We start from the raw sequence: 20,401 nt of genomic DNA, 5'->3' as shown, positions 1-20,401 counted from the left end.
TGGCATACACATATGCTCAGTTGGCGGGACATGTAGTCTAGTTACACACATATTGATGTTTAGTTGGCAGGAAGATTAGTTCGTTTAAACATCTCCATGTGGGATCTACTTTTGAAGAGCACATCGCGAGGGCTTCAACGATGAAAACGGATGTGAATTTCGACACACGGATTGAAAGTTATGGCTTTTTAAAATTTTAAAATCATAAAATAAATGCAAACAAACACATGCACATGCATATGCATGCACAGGAGAAGATGCATATGCTGGCATTTAATACGTAGCAGGAAAAAGGACTACTAAATGACTATTCTAATTAAAAGGAGAAACAAAAAATACCTAAAATGATGGGCCACTCGCTAAGCATCCCGGGTGGCCGTGCGCCCGCTAGATGCTTCCAAAAGAAAAAAGAAAAAAAAGAACCTGAATCCGAGTCCAGCAGGGAAAGCAAAGTGCAGCCTCCGCCTTCTTTATAACACTGGAGGTTGGACCAAGAAGCCTCCCTCCCCAAATCGTTCCAGCTAGCGTTCCAAATCGGGAGAAAGAAAAATCCACCCGTCAAACCTGCTGCTGCCTGCATCTGCGTCTGCGATGGCCGGTGAAGAAGACGGCGGCAGCGCGGCGACCCAAGGTACTGCTGTTCCTGATGCTGATGCTGAAGCAACGGCGGCCCAGGAAAGGGCGCTCGTGAACGTGATGCCGACGGAGGAGCTGGAGTACCTCCTCTCCCGCGACCACAGCAAGCCTGTACCCCGCCGGGACGACGACGACCACAACCCGCACAAGGATGAGTGGAATGACGCCGCCGACTTCTTCGACGACCTGAGTAGGCAGCTCGCCGCCAAGCAGGCCGTGCTCTGGGCCGAGTACATTGCCAAGGGCTACATCGACCTCAGCCACGACCAGGTGGCCAGGAGATCGCAGCTCAGTCACCAGGTGTATCTCAAGGCCAAAGCCGCCGCCGCCACCGATCACCATGGTGATTTCTTTGAAAATCTCAACCATGACAAGGAGGACGATGACGAGTGAGTCCGCCAGAGGATAGAAACACTTCTCAACATGCAAACAGTTTATCTACTAATATCAATGTATCATCTAAAGTTGTACTAAGTCAGCGACACTTATTTTGGAACCGAGGGAGTAGTACGGGTGTCTCAAGTTGGCTCTATACAGTTTATCTTGTTGTGGTTAAGTCCTGCACCTTGTTATGTTTTCGCTATTAATTACGTACATTGTGACGATGATACAACTGACTATTTCAGCTGTCAATTTGTTTAATCTTCTCTTCCTCTTTGGTAAGATATTACCGTGTTAGCCTTCCGTTTATTGAAACTAGCACAATGTCCATGCGTTGCTATGAAGCATGAGAGTTGACGAGTTATCACCAGCTTAGGAGATTGTCAAAAGATGATGGTATCTCGCGGCCGTTGCATGCTTCACGATTGAAAAGAGAGTGAAAATACAATGAAAGATTATGTTGTAGTCACCAAAGAGTCTCGCAATCATAGTAGGTCCTTTGCAAGATTTATAATGAGATACCATTTTGAATTTGAAACATATTAGAATGTGCATGAGTATGTTGAATTTGCAATTTGGTTGCCCTCATCTTCTATGACGTAGAACTCAAAGAATTGGTTGGGCAGAGAGACTAAAATCAAGACCTTGATTTTGAGTTGAAATCGCATATGTGCGTTTAGAATTTGTGTTTTTACAATAGTGTTATTCCCACTGTCGGTGTCAAAACCGGCGGATCTCGGGTAGAGGGTCCCGAACTGTGCGTCTAGGCCGGATGGTAACAGGAGGCAAGGGACACAAAGTTTTACCCAGGTTCGGGCCCTCTTGATGGAGGTAAAACCCTACGTCCTGCTTGATTAATATTGATGATATGGGTAGTACAAGAGTAGATCTACCACGAGATCGGAGAGGCTAAACCCTAGAAGCTAGCCTATGGTATGATTGTTTATGTGTATGTTGTCCTACGGACTAAAAGCCACCGGTTTATATAGACATCGGAGAGGGTTAGGGTTACAGAAAGTCGGTTACAATGGTAGGAGATCTTCATATCCGTATCGCCAAGCTTGCCTTCCACGCCAAGGAAAGTCCCTTCCGGACACGGGACGGAGTCTTCAATCTTGTATCTTCATAGTCCAGTAGTCCGGCTGAAGGTATAGTCCGGCTATCCGAACACCCCCTAATCCAGAACTCCCTCAGTAGCCCCTGAACCAGGCTTCAATGACGACGAGTCCGACGCGCAGATTGTCTTCGGCATTGCAAGGCGGGTTCCTCCTCCAAGTACTTCATAGAAGATTTTGAACACAAAGATAGTGTCCGGCTCTTCAAAATAAGTTTCCACATATTGCCATAGAGAGAATAATATTTACACCAACCTAATCTGCTGACGTATTCCGTAGCGTGTCACACCACGGCCAAGCCTTTATTCGAGTTGTTTCATTATCCCACCTCAGCGTGTCATGCGAGGCGGTCTCGTTGGCACGTCTTGTCAAAGCAGAGATCGTGTCCCCTTATCCCGGGATTCTCATCAATACGGGCGTGGGTAACCCAACCGCGCCATTGATTACGACGCTTGGAGATAAGCGAGTTTTACCAGACTGGTGGGGACATGTAGTTGCGTCCACCCATATAAGGGGATAAGGATCCACCTTTTCACCTACGCCTTCTTCCTCCTTCGCCTATCCATTCTTGCGCACTCGAGCTCCAACGCCCAAGTCCGCACTCCCCACCTCAACCTTCTCCAGCCATGTCGAGAGCGGGAGGCAAGTGGATGGTCTCCTCCGTCACGGAGGGACACATCAAAAAGCTGAGGAAGGCCGGATACCTATCTAACGACATCGCGTACCGGCTTCCCGAAAAGGGGCAGCTCATCCCAACCCCTAGGCCCCATGAGAGGGTGGTGTTCCTCCCCCATTTCCTCCGCGGACTGGGCTTCCCTCTCCACCCATTTGTCCGGGGGCTCATGTTCTACTACGGCCTGGATTTCCACGATCTGGCCCCGAACTTCGTCCTCAACATCTCGGCATTTATCGTCGTGTGCGAGGCCTTCCTCCGCATCCGGCCCCATTTCGGCCTATGGCTCAAGACTTTCAACGTCAAGCCGAAGGTGGTGCGCGGCAACTAGGCGAAGTGCGGAGGCGCCATGGTGGGCAAGATGGCCAACGTCCTATGGCTCGAGGGCTCCTTTGTGGAGACCCTGAAGGGGTGGCAATCGGGGTGGTTTTACATCACCGAGCCGCGCGACGCCGAATGGGTCGCACCCCCTGAGTTTCGATTCGGACCCCCTACGCGGCTCACCTCCTGGAAGGAGACGGGCCTGTCGTGGGGTAAGAAGGGAGAGCTAACCGGACTCCAAACATGCGTCCAAACCCTAGTGGACAAGAAGCTCAAACTTGTCAACGTAGTCCAGGTTATGCTCATCCGCTTGATCCTCCCGTGTCAACAACGGGCTTTCAACCTGTGGGAGTTCAACCCGGCGCGACACCAAACTCTGAGCAGGCTCTTCGACACGACGTACGAAGATGCCTGGAAGGTGCTTTTCAAGGGCGCCGAGGCTCCCGCATCCGCTACCGAGGATCACGGATTCAGTGCGCAGCGTCATGCTCTCGCGGTAAGCTATTTTTTCCCTTTACAGGGTATCAGTTTTTCATAGTTTGACTCCATGCGGGATCTAAACTCCCTTACCTTTGACAGGATTGGCAGGTGACATCCGGACAGATCAACTGTCTTGCTCCTTTGCCCGAAGGCCCAGCGGACGCTCGCTTGGCGAAGCTGCTGGTTCCGGCACCCTATGTGGTGCCAGAGAAGAAGGCCGCGAAAAAGGGTGCGGGGACTCGAAAGAGTGCCCGGCGCCGTGTCGGATGCATCATCCGACGGTTCCGAGGCGCATTCCTCCCGTGAAGATGAGGAGGAAGAAGAAGAGACCTCTCCCCCTCCAGCGGGGGGAGAGAAGAAAAGGAAGGCCGCCCTCTCTGGGAGGCCGGAGGGTCCAAGAAGGGGAAAACCCTTCCTCCGGACTGCTCCACCGACACCGACGACGGCGAAGAGGAATGGCAGCCCAGGGCCAAGCCCCTGGCAAAATCATAAGTATCCGGATACCAGAGTAATTCATAGTATTCCTTTATTGCACAGCTTTCCCTTACATCTAATATGTTTATGCAGCCCACCCAAAGACCGGCTCGACGCGTCGTCGAGCGGCTCACTGGACTCGTCGGATGTGAACTTGCTTCCGACGGCTTCCTCCCCCCGCCCTATGGACGACACCGAAGTGTTGTCCCAACAGGTTCCAAGCCGGGAGGAGGTGGTCCTGGAGGCGCCGCAAGGCAACCTCCCGGACTCCAGGAGTAAAGGGGATGAAACCCCCCAGGGCTCCAAGTACGGCTCTAGGCCGGACACCGCTCCGGAACCTTCAAAGGTTCCAGAGTCTGGCTGGGGGCCTCCTTCCAAGAGGAGCAAGTCCACTGAGGGAGTCCTGGATTAGGGGGTGTTCGGGTAGCCGGACTATACCTTCAGCCGGACTCCAGGACTATGAAGATACAAGATTGAAGACTTCGTCCCGTGTCCGGATGGGACTTTCCTTTGCGTGGAAGGCAAGCTTGGCGATGCGGATATTCAAGATCTCCTACCATTGTAACCGACTTTGTGTAACCCTAACCCTCTCCGGTGTCTATATAAACCGGAGGGTTTTAGTCCGTAGGACAACTTCACCATACAACAATCATACCATAGGCTAGCTTCTAGGGTTTAGCCTCCTTGATCTCGTGGTAGATCTACTCTTGTACTATCCATATCATCAATATTAATCAAGCAGGACATAGGGTTTTACCTCCATCAAGAGGGCCCGAACCTGGGTAAAACATTGTGTTCCTTGCCTCCTGTTACCATCCGGCCTAGACGCACAGTTCGGGACCCCCTACCCGAGATCCGCCGGTTTTGACACCGACATTGGTGCTTTCATTGAGAGTTCCTCTGTGTCATCGCCTTTAGGCCCGATGGCTCCTTCGATCATCAACAACGATGCAGTCCAGGGTGAGACTTTTCTCCCCGGACAGATCTTCGTCTTCGGTGGCTTCGCACTGCGGGCCAAGTCGCTTGGCCACCTTGAGCAGATCGAAAGCTACGCCCCTGGCCATCAGGTCAGGTTTGGAAGCCTAAACTACACGGCTGACATTCGCGGGGACTTGATCTTCGACGGATTCGAGCCACAGCCAAGCGCGCCGCACTGTCTCGATGGGCATGATATAGCGCTGCTGCCGAACAGCGCCTTGGAGGCCGCACACGCATCGGTTCCGACCATTCTTTCGGAGCCTACTGCGTCGATCAAGGATCAGCGGTTGGACGCTGCCTCAGGGGCTGCGATCTCAGAGGCGATCGAGCCGAACTCCAGCCCCGCACTCCGCATGGCCCGTGACTCCGAGGAGCCGGATTCCTTTCCGAACTCCGAGCCCCCCACGCCCCTGCCTATCGAATCTGATTGGGCGCCGATAATGGAGTTCACCGCCGCAGACATCTTTCAGCACTCGCCCTTCGGCGACATCCTGAATTCGCTAAAGTCTCTCTCTTTATCAAGAGAGCCCTGGCCGGACTACGGTCAGCAAGGATGGGATTCGGATGATGAAGAAATTCAAAACTCACCCACCACCCACTTCGTAGCCACTGTCGACGACTTAACCGACATGCTCGACTTCGACTCCGAAGACATCGACGGTATGGACGACGATGCAGGAGACAACCAAGAACCAACGCCTAGAGGGCATTGGACAGCCACCTCATCTCACGATGTGTACATGGTGGATACCCCTAAAGGAAGCAACAACGAGGAAAACGGGGATGGAAAGAGGGATCGATCTCTCGAAAAACAATCAAAGCGTCGGCGTAAATGCCGACCCAAGCCCCTCCTCGATAAAGACCCAGCCATAGAGCAGGATGAGCCGGTAGACGACGAGCATGCCTTAGAGCAACCGTCCCAACAGGACAACCCGGATAGAGAAACCGAACATCCCTCCCCCGGTGAAAATGGCATTTCGGACGACCCTACGCCGGACAAGCCCACGAAGAAGAAGAACCTCCACAAACGGCTCGTTGCAACCGCACGCAGCCTGAAAAAGCAGAAGCGGAAGCTAAAAACTGCGGAAGATGCACTCAGGATCAGATGGAGTAAAGTAATCAATACCGCAGACAAATACGGTGACAGTCGCCGCACTAAAAGCTATCCAAAGAGAAAGCTACTGCCTGAATTCGACGAGGAGGCCTTAGAGCCCTCGCATTCCAAAAGTGAGAAAGCCACACGGTCGGATAGACGACCCCATGGCCAGCATAAAGCAGCAAGCAGCGCCGCACTTACGCCGGCATGCGACCCACTTAAGGATTCGCATCATGGCCCAGCCAGGTCCATTTACGGGCCAAGAAAGCAAGCTCTCGTAAGCAATGCAATAAAGCCATTATCAGAATCCGGCACACCCAAATACAGGGGTGCCGCACACCCCCTATGTTTCACCGATGAGGTCCTGGATTATGAATTTCCAGCGGGATTCAAACCCGTAAACATAGAGGAATATGATGGAACAACATACCCTGGAGTCTGGATCGAGGATTATATCCTCCACATACATATGGCTAGAGGAGATGACCTCCACGCCATAAAATACTTACCCCTCAAGCTTAAAGGGCCAGCCCGGCATTGGCTCAAAAGCCTTCCTGAAAACACAATCAGAAGTTGGGAAGAGCTCGAGGACGCTTTCCGAGCAAATTTTCAAGGGACCTATGTCTGCCCTCCGGATGCAGACGATCTTAGTCACATAACTCAACAGCCCGGAGAGTCAGCTCGGCAATTCTGGAATAAATTTCTTACTAAAAAGAATCAGATAGTCGACTGTCCGGACGCTGAAGCCTTAGCGGCTTTCAGGCATAATGTCCGAGACGAATGGCTCGCCAGACACCTCGGCCAAGAAAAGCCAAGAACAATGGCCGCACTAACAAGCCTCATGACCCGCTTTTGCGCAGGAGAGGACAGCTGGTTGGCAAGATGCAGCACCAGTGACCCAAGTACATCCAAAACTAGGGATGGAAACAGAAAACCGCGACGCAATAAGGACCGTCGCCGGACAAAGGAAAAAAGTACGAAGAGCACGGCAGTCAACGCCGGATTCAAAAGCTCACGACAGAATCAGAAAAAGCCGCCCCTCCAAGATAACAGGGACGACCTATCCAACCTAAACAAAATCTTGGATAGGATATGTCAAATACACAGCACTCCCGGAAAGCCTGCTAACCATACCCACAAAGATTGTTGGGTTTTCAAACAATCCGGCAGACTCAACGCCAAACACAAGGGGCTCGACACACCAAGCGAAGACGAGGACGAACCCCAAAAGCAGAGTACCAGGAAACAAAAGAATTTCCCACAAGAAGTAAAAACAGTAAACTTACTCCACATAACAAAACGTGCGGCGCCCATAAAGGTACGCGCCCCACGGCCTATCCCAAAGGAATCCCGCCACTGGTTGTCAAAACCAATCATCTTCGATCATCTGGATTATTCTAGAAGTGTCAGGAACCCAGGCTGGACTGCCCTGGTACTCGATCCAATAATTGGCGGACTCCAGTTTTCGAATGTCCTTATGGACAGTGGCAGCGGACTCAACCTGATATATCAGGACTCAATCCGCCACATGGGGATCGACCCAAAAAGAATTCGCCACAGCAAAACCTCCTTTCAAGGGGTAACGCCAGGTCCGGACACCCATTACATGGGTTTTCTCCAGCTCGAGGTTATTTTCGGCTCTGCCGATAACTTCCGTTGCGAAAAGCTGACTTTCCACATCGTCCCATTCTCAAGTCGCTATCCAGCACTACTGGGACGCGAAGCTTTCGCCCGCTTTAACGCAATACCGCATTATGCATCTCTTACGCTTAAGATGCCCGGTCCACGCGGCATCATCTCCTTAAAGGGGAAGCAGTGAGAACACCTCCCCCAAGCGGAGGATTGTGCGGCCGCTTTAACAGCCCCACAATACAATGGCTTCACCAGCCAGAACATCGGAACAGGTCATTAAGACCACGGACACGGATAGACGAGTCCGGCACAAAAGTATCGTTGATAAAGGCTTAGTGGCCATATACCCCTACACTAGGGGCTTCACACATATAAAATAAGAGACAATAAAGCTCAATTTTTCATATTTTACTTTACACTTTGTTTATTTCATATAACTTTTGTTCGGCACGCGCCCTTTTCAACTTAGTTGCTCTCTTTTTACAGATGAACGTCGTGCTGCGCCCGTCCAGGATACGGCACAACGGAGACACATGCGCAGACGCGCAGTAGGGACCCGTTCCAAGGATTCTTTTCAGATTAAGACCCTGCGTAAACCTTTTTTACTGTCTCTTGTTGATACACATCCCCTAGTTCTATGACCAAGGAGGAGGCTGACGTCTTGGCATGTGGCCACGTCAGAATTCTTGCGCGTACCTGGACACTAGGGGCTTATACCTCAGAGCATTACCTCACCTGCTCTCATAAAGACCGAATACCTTAGGGAGTGTTCGGTGTCGCGAGTTTGGCCTTATATGCATCAGCTCCGAGTCATGATTTTGGTCAAATGTTGGGTTGCCCGGATCCTGTGTTCGGCCGACTTACGTTCCGCTCTATCGGCTAAGGCGGCACCAGGAGAACTACTGCGATTGTGCCCTGGTTCGGCCAGGCGAGCACCTCAGTAGAGGAAGCCGAAAACCGACTGTCATGATATGGCGTGAGACTGGTCAACCACTCGATGACTCTCCGGAATCTGTAGGATTCCTCCGCATTAATGAAGGGCCGTTTCCCGGCTAGGCACATACGCGCCCCGAATTCGGGCGAGCGCAGTCGCCACCAGGGGCTACCTAAATAGTCCCATTGTCAAGCTCCTATGGCTAAGTGAATGTGTTAAAGGATTATAGTCCGGTTGCCTAGCTCACTGCGCTATCACCTCCTTTGTAGGACCAAGACGTTGGATTAAGTGTGAAAATGCGCCTTCTGCGAGCACCCCCGCACTATGTGCGTGGGGGCTGAAGCCAACGACTGCAATCTTTCAGATTTTGTATATATATCATAAAACGGTCGCATAGGAGGTGTTCCAAATACTTGAAGGCACAAGTATAAAAGGCTACTACAATTCATCAAAATATTGCATTATAATTACATATGCTATCAGAACATAGCATCCTTCGAGCACTGCGTCTCTATTACACGAGCGCCTTCAAGGACTTCCTGAAAATAGTGCTCGGAGGGTACTCGGCTTTTGTCCGAATATCGGGATGCAACAATGGTGGTCTCCATCTCTGCCCAGTATGTCTTGACACGGGCAAGAGCCATCCGTGCGCCCTCTATGCATGCTGACCTCTTCATCGCATTGATACGTGGCACCGCGTCAAGGAATTGCTGCACCAAGCTAAAATAACTCTTCAACTCCGATCTCCCCGGCCACAGATGACCCATGACGTACTTCATGGCGAGTCCGGACAATCTATTCAGTTCGGCCCATTGAGCCAGACGATCGTCCACTGCTAGTGGACGCTCTGGATTCTGGAACTGCGACCAGATAAGCCTTTCCACTTCGCGATCTTCTTGATCTCGAAAGTATTCGGCCGCATCAGCAGCACTCGCTGCCAAATCCAAATAGGTGTCCTCCGCACTCCACATCCGGTCCAACGGAGCAAACTTCGGATTGCAAAACTTCCTCCGCAGCATAAAGGGCTTTCTAGCCGCAATCTGTCCGGCCTGACGCAGCTCCTCCTTCGCAGCTCTCATCATAGAGCGAGCGTCCTTGGCATCAGCAACGGCCTTCTCTAAGTCCGTCTGTCTCGCCCGGTCTTCTTTCTCAAGAAACTTGCAACGGTCAGCAGCACTTTTTAACTTCACGGCCATCACGGCCATCTCCTTCTTGCTTCGGCAGTGAGCAGCCTGTTCGGCTCTTAGCTCTTCAAGGGCCTTCTCGGCAGCCGCATCACTTTTCCTGGCTTGTTCCTTAGCTCGGGCAAGTTCCGCCTGAAGACTCTCCACGGCGGCCGCACCATCTGCGTCAAGCACACACATTGTAAGATACTGGCATAAAGCTCCTCTTACCAGATGCCGCCCGAGGAATTGCATACCTTGAGCCTCATCAAGCCGCTCGTTGACGAGCGCGATGTCGGCATCTGCCACGTCAAGTTGCCGCTTTAGTTCGGCAAAATCATCAGTTCGGCTCGATTCCGGACACTTCGCCACCTGTATACAAAGGTGACATTTTAGACTTGGGATTATGATCCTCTGCGCGCCATCAATTTTGACAACGTACAGAGTCTGAGGGGCTACTATCTACACAGGGCGCATCTTGTTTATGCGCAACTGACAAAGAAGTACATTATCAAACGTACCTCAAAACCCGTCAGCAAACTTCTGCGGCCTCATGCAATCCGCTTTCCGCGGACGAAATCCTTCCAATCACCGTACCCATCAATGCACGGTGCTCCTCTGAGATAGAAGCTCGCCCCCAGCAGAATCATCAGCTCCTCCGACCGCGCATCGGATGGTGCCGGACTCGTCCTATGACCTCCATCGAAGGCCGGACGCGGAGAACCTTGGGGGGACATATGGCTACCTCCACCCCTGCCGGATTCGGAGAAACCCTCCGCGACGACACCTCAGGGTCGCCCGCCTCGCCAGGCGGTACGACATGGGGAGGCGTTCCACTCTCCATCATCTCAGGAAGAAGATCCCCCGAAGACGAGCTCTGCTGAGAAGGGCTGAGGTCTGAGCTACAAAGTAAAATTTCGGTTAATCTTCTCAGATAAAAAGCAAGGATTTCTCTCATCCGTCTAAAGGAAAATCTTTCTGTACTTACGGCTCGCTGGAGGGATGATCCCTTTGAGGGCGTAGTTCGGCCGAGGATCTCCCCGGCTTCGGACCCTCTAACGAGGACTTTTCCCCCCGCTTTGAGGCCATGGTCTCCGGGTCGTCAGAGGCGGCCCTCTTCTTCCTCTTAGGAGAGGAATTGTCGGTTCTTCCCTTCAGAGCAGCCTCCTTCGAGGAGGCCATAGTTTCCTTGTCCTCCCCCTCACTTCCCTCCAAAGGCACGATCTTCAACATCCTGACTAGCACGGGATCCGGCCTGGTCTCAGGAAGGGGAGCCGGACACCTGATCAGCTTTGCCTTCGCTATCCACTCCTGTTTAAAAGGACAGCTCTTTTAGGGGCAAATTTATGACAATTTTACGGATAGCGAGTCCGGGTAGAAGGTTACTTACTTGAGTATCCGGGCGATTGCAGCTTAAACCTGCGTCCTCGGTTAAATCCGGACACATTGCTTGTGATCCGAAGAACATTTTATACATCTCCACGGGCGTTGTGCCCATAAAATGATGGAGAGCTCGTGGTCCCTCCGGATTAAACTCCCACAGATGAAGGGAGCGACGTTTGCCGGGCAGTGTTCGGCGAATCAGCATGACCTGCGTCACCTTGACCAGGTTGAGGTCTCTTTCTAAGAGATCCCTAATGCGGCCCTGCAACAAGGGCACGTCTTTGGATAACCCCCAATCTAATCCTTTGTTGACCCATGACGCTAGCCGTGGTGGGGGACCCGAGCGAAAGGCAGGAGGCACCACCCACTTGGTGCTCCTGGGAGCGGTGATATAGAACCACTCTCGTTGCCACAAGCCGAGCTCCTCTTGAAAGGAGCCCTCGGGCCATGGAGCATCAGCATTCTTACTTATGACAGCGCCTCCGCACTTTGCATGACGTCCCTCGATCATCTTCGGCTCCACTCCAAAAGTCTTGAGCCATAATCCGAAGTGAGGAGTAACACGGAGGAACGCTTCGCACACAATGATGAATGAGGAAATGTGGAGGATGGACTCCGGAGCTAAGTCATGAAATTCCAGCCCATAATAGAACATCAGCCCCTCACGAAGGGATCCATCGGGAAGCCTAACCCCCGAAGGAAGTGAGACATGAACACTATGCTCTCACCGGGCTGGGGACTGGGAATAGCCTGCCTTTGAGCAGGCAACCTATGCAAAATTTCGGCGGTCAAGAACTTAGCCTCTCTCAACTTTAGCACGTCCTCCTCCATGACGGAGGAGGGCATCTATCGGCCTTGAAGGTCAGAACCGGACATTGTCGAAGGTCCGAAGCGCCTGGAATCTGGAGCCTAGGGTGTTGGAACTCGAGGCGACGGGCGAACTTGTTTTGAGATTGGAGAAAAGGAGTAAGAACTTGGTCTCTTTATAAGAGGTTGAATACCAGGAGCCCTCCCCGTAACCGTTTGGGACTCGCCTTTAATCGAGAAGACATGCTAACGGGCACGATTGGGTTACCCACGTCCGTATTGATGAGAATCCCATAAATAAAGGGGACACGATCTCTGCTTTGACAAGACGTGCCAAGGAAACCGCCTCGCAAAACACGCTGAGGTGGAAAAGTGAAAATGATTCGAATAAAGGCTTGGTCGTAGTGTGATGTCATGCTGAGGAATACGTCAGTGGATTAGATTTGTGTTAATATTATTCTCTCTGTGGCAATACGTGGAAACTTATTTTGCAGAGCCGGACACTACTCTTGGTGTTTACAAACTTTTATGAAGAATTTGGAGGAGGAACCCGCCTTGCAATGCCGAAGACAATCTACGCGCAGGACTCGTCATCATTGAAGCCTGGTTCAGGGGCTACTAAGGGAGTCCTGGATTAGGGGGTGTTCGGGTAGCCAGACTATACCTTCAGCCGGACTCCAGGACTATGAAGATACAAGATTGAAGACTTCGTCCCGTGTCCGGATGGGACTTTCCTTGGCATGGAAGGCAAGCTTGGCGATGTGGATATTCAAGATCTCCTACCATTGTAACCGACTTTGTGTAACCCTAACCCTCTCCGGTGTCTATATAAACCGGAGGGTTTTAGTCCGTAGGACAACTTCATCATACAACAATCATACCATAGGCTAGCTTCTAGGGTTTAGCCTCCTTGATCTCGTGGTAGATCTACTCTTGTACTATCCATATCATCAATATTAATCAAGCAGGACGTAGGGTTTTACCTCCATCAAGAGGGCGCGAACCTGGGTAAAACATCGTGTTCCTTGCCTCCTGTTACCATCCGGCCTAGACGCACAGTTCGGCACCCCCTACCCGAGATCCGCCGGTTTTGACACCGACATCCACCGTGCCGGTGGCCCCCGTCCAACCGGAGGCGCCGAACAATATGTTGGAGGCGCTCCAAGGCGCCTCCATCGACGAGGAGCACCGCACTATTATGAGTGCGGTGGTCCAGAAGGTTCAGTCCGCCAAGAGCGGACTGACTGAAGCTTGTACTAGCCTTTTAACAGGCTTTGAGGTAAGTAAAGAATGTGTAAATAATATTACCGCATAGACAGTAGCCCCCGATGCTCTGTTTGGCGTTCGGGAAGAAAAGCCGAAGAGGATCAAAATAAAATTCGCAGGAGTCTAACAAAAATGAGTCAATATGCATATGCAGGCTTCTCTACTTGCGTCCGCCGCACTGACTGCGGAAGTGGACACGCTAAAGCAGAACCTCGAGCGGTCCGAGCAAGAGCTCGGGCGTGCCAAGAAGCAGCTCGAGGACAATGAAGGCAAGAAATACCTTGTTTGTAAAAATATATAAAAAGGTGCAATTGCAAAGAATGACATGATTATCGTGGCTATTGTAGGGGCCACGTCTGAAGTGGCGACCCTTAAGCAAGCGCTGGTCGAGGCCGAGAAGAGGGCGGCCTCGGAGCGCACCCAGCAGGAGAAGTATCAGGCCGAGGCTGGCAAGGTGCGGCAAGAGCTCCAGGCTCTCGTGGAAAAACATGAGAGTTTGGAGCTTGACTCAAAGACGTGAGCGTCCGAGCTCGCGGTGGCTATTGAAAATGCCAAGTCTGCCAAGGCCGAATCCCAGAAGACCCTCCAGGAGTTGGATGAGGTGAAGAAGATAGCGGCGGGTAAGGCATTCTTTATGCAAAGCAAACACATAAACGTGAGTTACTTGTTACTTACCCGAATCTGGAGCTCTCCAGGAGCGTTCGCAGATCTTCCCCGGAGTGTGTCCGATGTCGCCGCATTCTATCGAGCCGAGGAGGGCAGCTCGACAGAGAAGGTGTTCTGGTCTCAGTATGCTGAGGCCAGACACCCCGTGCCCCTGAGCGACCAGCTTAAGCAACTGGTCGAGCTCCACAAGGCGGCCGAACAGGCCATGAAGGGCCTCATTGTTCGGCTGTGGCCTGGAGGGGCTCTGCCTGGGAGCTATTTCGGGCTGGTGCGGCGGCTGGTGGAGGCCTGTCCAAGGCTCGAAGTCATCAAGCGCTCCGTCTGCATTGAAGGTGCCCGTAGGGCCCTTTCCCGTGCTAAGGTGCACCGGGGCAAGCTGGATGCTGAGAAGCTTGTGAAGGACGGGCCACCGTCGGGGAAAGAGCATCGCAAGCCCGAAAATTACTATAAGGATGTTCCGAAGGGTGCCTGCCTTGTGGCGGATGAATGTTCTAGGGATGTAATTTTTGAGTGAAACTTGCTCGTTTTGTCCCGTGCGCTGAAAACTTGTTTATATGCGCTAAGCAATGCTGTTGGAATTTAAAATATTACCTTCTGTGCGGCTGTTTATCAATTCTGAGAGATGGCGAGTCGTCGGCTTCTGCCCCAGTGCCGCCAGTGCTGGGGTGTTCGGGGATAAACCTGAGCGCTCTTTTTCCCATGTTTGGGTCCTTCGAGGGAGGCGCTCAGCCCAACGAACAAGGCAATCGGACTATAATGCATGAACACTCTCACTTAGCCATAGAATTCTATAATTTTAAATTTCAGCGAAGCCCCTGGTATTCGGAAGACCGAGTTCGAGGCGCTATCCACGCCTTGGCCGGACAGAGCCGGCTCCTCGCCCTAAGCGGCATAAGTCTTTAGGGACTCAAAAAACCTCTCGAACAACGACCAACTCTCGCTTCATCATGACAGTCAGTTTTAACTTTCTCCACTGAGGTGCTCGACCCAGCTCAACTGGGGCGCAATCACAGTGGTTCTCCTAGTGCTACCTTAGCCGATATAGCGGAACGTAAGGCACCAAAACATCGGAGCCGGGCAAACCCAACTATTGACCCAAGACATGATTCGGAGCCGATGCATATAATGCTATAAATTTGGGGTGCCGCACTTGTTAAAGTGTTCGGACTTCTCACACCATATTGAGGGGTACTAAAGCCCCTGGCGTATTTTGGCCGTACCAATGTGTACGGGGGCAACATGTCGTTAAGGAACATATATAAAGAAAAAAGGTAATGCAAAAATAGACGAAAGCTATGCATTGTTTATTAAAAAGGGCTGCGATCAAAGCAGAACGATACAAATAATGCGATAAGTGGAAGGTTGGACTAGTTAACATGTCCGTTCCAGGGGCAAGCTGCAGAATAGTATACGGAACAGATATACTGCTCATGATAGAGACCACCTGGGAGTTCCGTAATGCGGCGTGGCTTGTTTGCTTCCCTGGTTCTTGCATCGTTTGTGCGGCAATTGAACTGCTGAACAGGCCTTCCGAAGGATGGAGTCCTGGAAGTAAGAGAAAATTAAAAAATCGGCAGCCCCTGGTACGGTTTAAGCCGTGTTTTGGGCATGCCGTGATGGTGCCCCTCCCTCTGTACCCATGGTATCTCTAGAGCATAGTTATGTACGCGAAGTACTAGCGTCGCCTTTTTGCGAGGGTTGGGGTTGGGGCCGCATTACTACGCCTGCTCGGATCGTGCCAGGCGGTCTTGTTGTAGGTTACTCTGGGCGCACTTGACGGTGTCCGATCGTTTAGTGGCCGGACTGGAGAACTGCCTGGAGAGGCTGCTTTGTACTTCCGCTGCAAGGGCCGCCGTGTGCTCGTCCGTTCGGAGGGAGCGTTCGGTGTTTCCATTGACCGTAATTAATCCTCAAGGGCCTGGCATCTTGAGCTTAAGGTATGCGTAGTGCGGTACCGCATTGAACTTAGCGAATGTGGTTCGCCCGAGCAGTGCGTGATAACCACTGCGAAACGGGACTATGTCGAAGATTAACTCCTCGCTTCGGAAATTATCCGGAGATCCGAAGACCACTTCAAGTGTGACTGAGCCTCTACAGTTGGCCTCCACACCTGGTATTATGCATTTAAAGGTTGTTTTGGTGGGCTTAATCCTCGAGGGATCTATGCCCATTTTCCGCACTGTATCCTAGTAAAGCAGGTTCAGGCTACTGCCGCCGTCCATAAGGACTCTAGTGAGATGAAATCCGTCAATAATTGGGTCTAGAACAAATGCGGCGAAGCCGCCATGACGGATGCTAGTGGGATGGTCCCTTCGATCAAAGGTGATTGGGCAGGAGGACCATGGGTTGAACTTTGGGGCGACTGGCTCTACCGCGTATACGTCCCTTAACGCGCGCTTCCGCTCCCTTTTGGGGACGTGGGTTGCGTATATCATGTTCACCGTCCGCACTTGTGGGGGAAAACCCTTCTGTCCACTGTTGTTAGGTGGCCGGGGCTCCTCGTCGTCATCGCTATGCAGCCCCTTGTCTTCATTTTCGGCGTATAACTTGCCTGCCTGCTTGAACACCCAACAATCCCTGTTGGTGTGATTGGCCGGCTTTTCGGGGGTGCCATGTATCTGGCACAAGCGGTCGATGTCGGGTGGTAGGTGCGACATATGCCAACGGGTGGCTTATCATTGTGGGAGCCAGTAAGACATCGCCGGTGCCTGGAAACGGGATAAGGCGAAGACATGCACGCCGGAGGATCTTACCCAGCTTCGGGGCTCTCCGTGGAGATAACACCCCTACTGCTGCTCTGTGGGGTCTCCGCATGATCACTAGATGGACAAGTAGCTACACAGTGCTCCTTGAGCTGTTCGGTAGGAGGAGGAAGAAGGGCACGGCTAGCCTGCTTCTTCTCATTGTGTGGTGTCTAGGACTAGCAGGGGGTCGAACCCTTTACATGGGTGCCCCGGGGGTTTTATATAGGCCTACCCCCCAGGGGTACAATGGTAATCCGACTGGGCGCGGGGCCCAGCCGTCTGTGACTGCGCTCGCCGGATTCTACGTCGGCTGCTGGGGCCCGCCGACTGGTGGGTCCCGCCGGCTGCCACCCCCTTGGTCGACAGGCAGGCCCAACTGTCCAGGACCTGGTCGGCGGCTGATCACTGTGGCTTCATCTTGGTGATGTGGGCTTCGTCGTGGTAGGCGCGGCTACAGTGCCGCCGTCTGTCGGGCGATCGCTGTAGCCTCATCGCATCTTGTCTCCTTAATGGGGCGTCTCCTTCGAGGGAGGCGGCAAGCCAGCTGCGGGGAGCCGGCTCTGTCTTGGGCCGACTGGGGGGAGGCGTGGCCGCCTTCGGGTGTCTCTCTTCCCGAAGGGGCCCACCATCTGTGGGCCGCGCTGGCGGCCCGTCGTCGGTGACACCAGGGTCAGCATGGTAACAGTGCCGCGCCGGACGGGTCATGCCCACTCCGTACGGCGCACTGTGGCAGGCGTGCTCCGGGATTCGGGGGTGGCAGGCTCCACTTTAGCCACGCCCGTCACATCGCCGCTAGGTGGATGCAAACTTTGAGGGTACGGTCTCGACCGCTTTATGGGAGCCGGCTTCTTGGAGTCGGCCTTCTAGAGGCCGGCTTCCCGAAGTCGGCCCTCCCGCGGCTTTCTTCATGAGGGCTAAAGTCGGGCCGCCTTCCGAAAGCCGGCCTGGTTGACAGCCAGCAAGGGGAAGGCGGCCCCATGTCTTGGATTCTTGAGGGCCGGACGGGCTCGTAATTTTCTCAGAAGGGCCAGGGGAAGCCGGCTAGGTTACCCATGGCTATTTACTCCGACAGTAGTCCCCGAAGCTGATCGAGCTACGAGGCGGACAAAGGGACGAGAAGCTTGGTCAGCTTCCTATCCTGAAGAGCCGGCTTCGCTGGTGTACGCCGATTTTGGGGAGCCCCGCGTCTTGCAGGCGGGAAAGGGGTCGACCCGCGTGCTGACCGAGGGCCCTCCCGTGGCCACGTGGCAGCGAGATCCTGCCAGCGCACGCGCGCGACGGGACGCCGCCGCAGGCCCGGGCCCGCCACTCCTAGGCCTCGGCCCGAGCGCTGATCTTTTGCGACCCAGGTGGACCGCTCGCCTTCCCGTGGTGATCTTATTTCGCCATTAGGGCGCAATAAGCACGGGATGTGGGGGAGTGGGCACGATCGATCCCCACGCTTCCCCATGCTGCGCCTCCTCGGCTCCGCCACGCGAGCCTATAAGTAGGGGGAGAGACAGAGGTTCGCACGCTCTCTCTCGCTCTGCCCCCCTCGTCCTCCTCTCTTCCTTTCGTTGCCGCCGCAGCCTCCCGTCTCAGCGCCACCGCGCCTCCACATCGTCTTGCTCCCATGGCGTTGTCGAGCTCGTGGGACGGCTCCAACGTCCATGAGGACCATGTTGAGTTCCTCCGCCAGACTCGGCGCCTGCCCGACGCCAACCTCGTGCGGGCCCGCCTGGCGCCAAAGACGGAGGTCTCGCCGGCGCCGGAGGAGGGCGAGCGGGTCATCTTCCGCTCGCACTTCCTGCCCGGCTTCGGCCTTCCGGCGAGCGGATTTCTGCGCTCCTTCCTTGAGTTCTACAACCTTCAGCTGCATCACCTCACGCCCAATGTGGTGATGCTACTGTCGGCCTTCGTCTCCCTCTGTGAAGGTTTCTTGGGGCTGCTCCCCACGCTGGAGCTCTGGGGGGAATTCTTCCAGAGCAAACTCGGCACCGTCGTCGCAGGCGTGCCCGCCCCCTGCGGGGCCTTCATCGCCATGAGGAGGGCAGGCGAGAACAACCCGTTCCCGCCCATCCCCCTGATCCAGTCGGTGAAGATCTGGCATAAGTCATACTTCTACGTGAAGAACGTCGCCGAGCAAGGAGACCACATCAACCTGCCGGCTTACGTAGCCGGCCCGCCGGCCGGGAGGCAGCCCTGATGGAGTTTCCGGTCCCGGTCACTGTCTCAGGCCGGGAACGCTGCCGTCTCCCGGCTTCGGGTGATGATCCAGTCGGAAGGCCTGAGCGGGGCCGACTTAGTGGCCGCCTTCGTGGAGCGCCGGATATCTCCTCTCCAAAGCCGGCCCCACATGATGTGCCAGATGAGCGGCCGCTTCGACCCAAGCCGGCTGAGCACCAGGGAGATGCCTCATGCGGAGGTATCGTATATGGTAAACTATATCTCCAATTGCAAGCTCGCCGAGGACTGGCGATACGGCAAGGCACCGTATTCTCGCGCCAACCCTCCGCCCGTGGTAAGCTTTCCTTTCTTTCTTCTTTTCGTTGGTAGCCGGCTTTATGATGGCCGGCTTCTGATCAGTCGGTTCTTCTTAACAGAACGCCCTTCTCCCGCCGACGACCGGGGCAGCGGGGATAGAACGCCAGTATGCCCCCGACCGCACGGCGGACAACGTCGACGACCCGGATTTGGGGGTGGCCGCCATGGAAGACACCGTCGTGGGGGACGATGTCGAGCCCGGGGGCTCAAGGCTTACCGCCAGCTTTGAGGACTGGCCGGATGATGCTGAAGCTGAAGTCGCCCCGCGTCGCTAGCCGGCGGCCGACCATCAGGGTGCGGGCTCGTCCATCGCGCCGGCTGCCGGCGGTGGTGCACAGAAGCGCCAGGCCGCTTCAGGCCTCTTGGGCAGTCGGCCGAAGAAGTCCAAAGCCTCCACCGCGGCGACCAAGCGAGATGAGGCGGCTGCGAAAGCGGCCCGCTTCCGCAAGGCGGTGAAGCAGCCTCAGGCGGTCTCAGCGTAAGTTGTCAATTGCCCTGTCGCATGCTTTTCATCGTTCTCTCTTGTTCGAAAATTCTTCTTGACCCTATCCCGCTTGCTGGACAGGGCGCCGCTTTCCCTTGAGCGGGGTCCGGGCGGCTCCGTAGTGGGGCCGGCTGGAGGGTCTTCGAGCTCCCGCCGCGTGGACCCCTGCGCCGACCTTAGGGAGGCCACGGAGCGGAACGCCCGTGAGGCGTGGGAGGAGCGCGAGGCGGTGGAAAGAGTGGCCGCCCAGGCGGCGAAGGAGCAGGCCGACGCAGCAGCCAAGGCCCAGGCGGAGGCGGTGACCGCGGAGACAGAGGCAGAGGGCTCGCGCAACTAGCCTCCGCTGCTCGCCATTCCCCTCTGAGCCGTGGCCCCTGACACCCCATTGCCCTTGGCGGAGGAAATCGTCCAAGACCCGCCACTGATGGAGAGGGGGGAGGACCCCGTGGCCTACGCGAGGAGAGCGCCGCCAGCAGCGCCAGAGGAGCCGGCCGGGGGTGAGCCGGAGGGCGGAGCTGGCCTCGAGGTGCAGCCGGTGATGCGTCGGCGCGCAGGGGGAGGCGCCGCTCTGCCGGAGTCGCGCCGAGTCGCGGGCGCAGGCCAGTCGGCGGAAGATCTGGAGGCGGCCAGCACTGCCACGTCCGA

At 54.4% G+C, this 20,401-nt stretch overlaps 1 protein-coding gene across 1 annotated transcript; it reads left to right on the top strand.

The window, feature by feature from the left end:
• The first annotated feature begins 591 nt into the window (after nt 1-591).
• On the top strand, nt 592-1,029 carry LOC147986581 (uncharacterized). The gene has a single exon (XM_087542068.1). It carries the CDS (start codon nt 592-594, stop codon nt 1,027-1,029), a length of 438 nt encoding a protein of 145 aa, XP_087398194.1.
• Nucleotides 1,030-20,401: the final 19,372 nt, after the last annotated feature.

This window comes from Triticum urartu, chromosome 2A (genome assembly GCF_056163025.1).
Source record: "Triticum urartu cultivar PI428250 chromosome 2A, HENAU_Tu73, whole genome shotgun sequence".
In the NCBI taxonomy this organism is placed as follows: Eukaryota; Viridiplantae; Streptophyta; class Magnoliopsida; order Poales; family Poaceae; genus Triticum; species Triticum urartu.
This window is presented reverse-complemented; position numbering and strand designations above follow the sequence as displayed.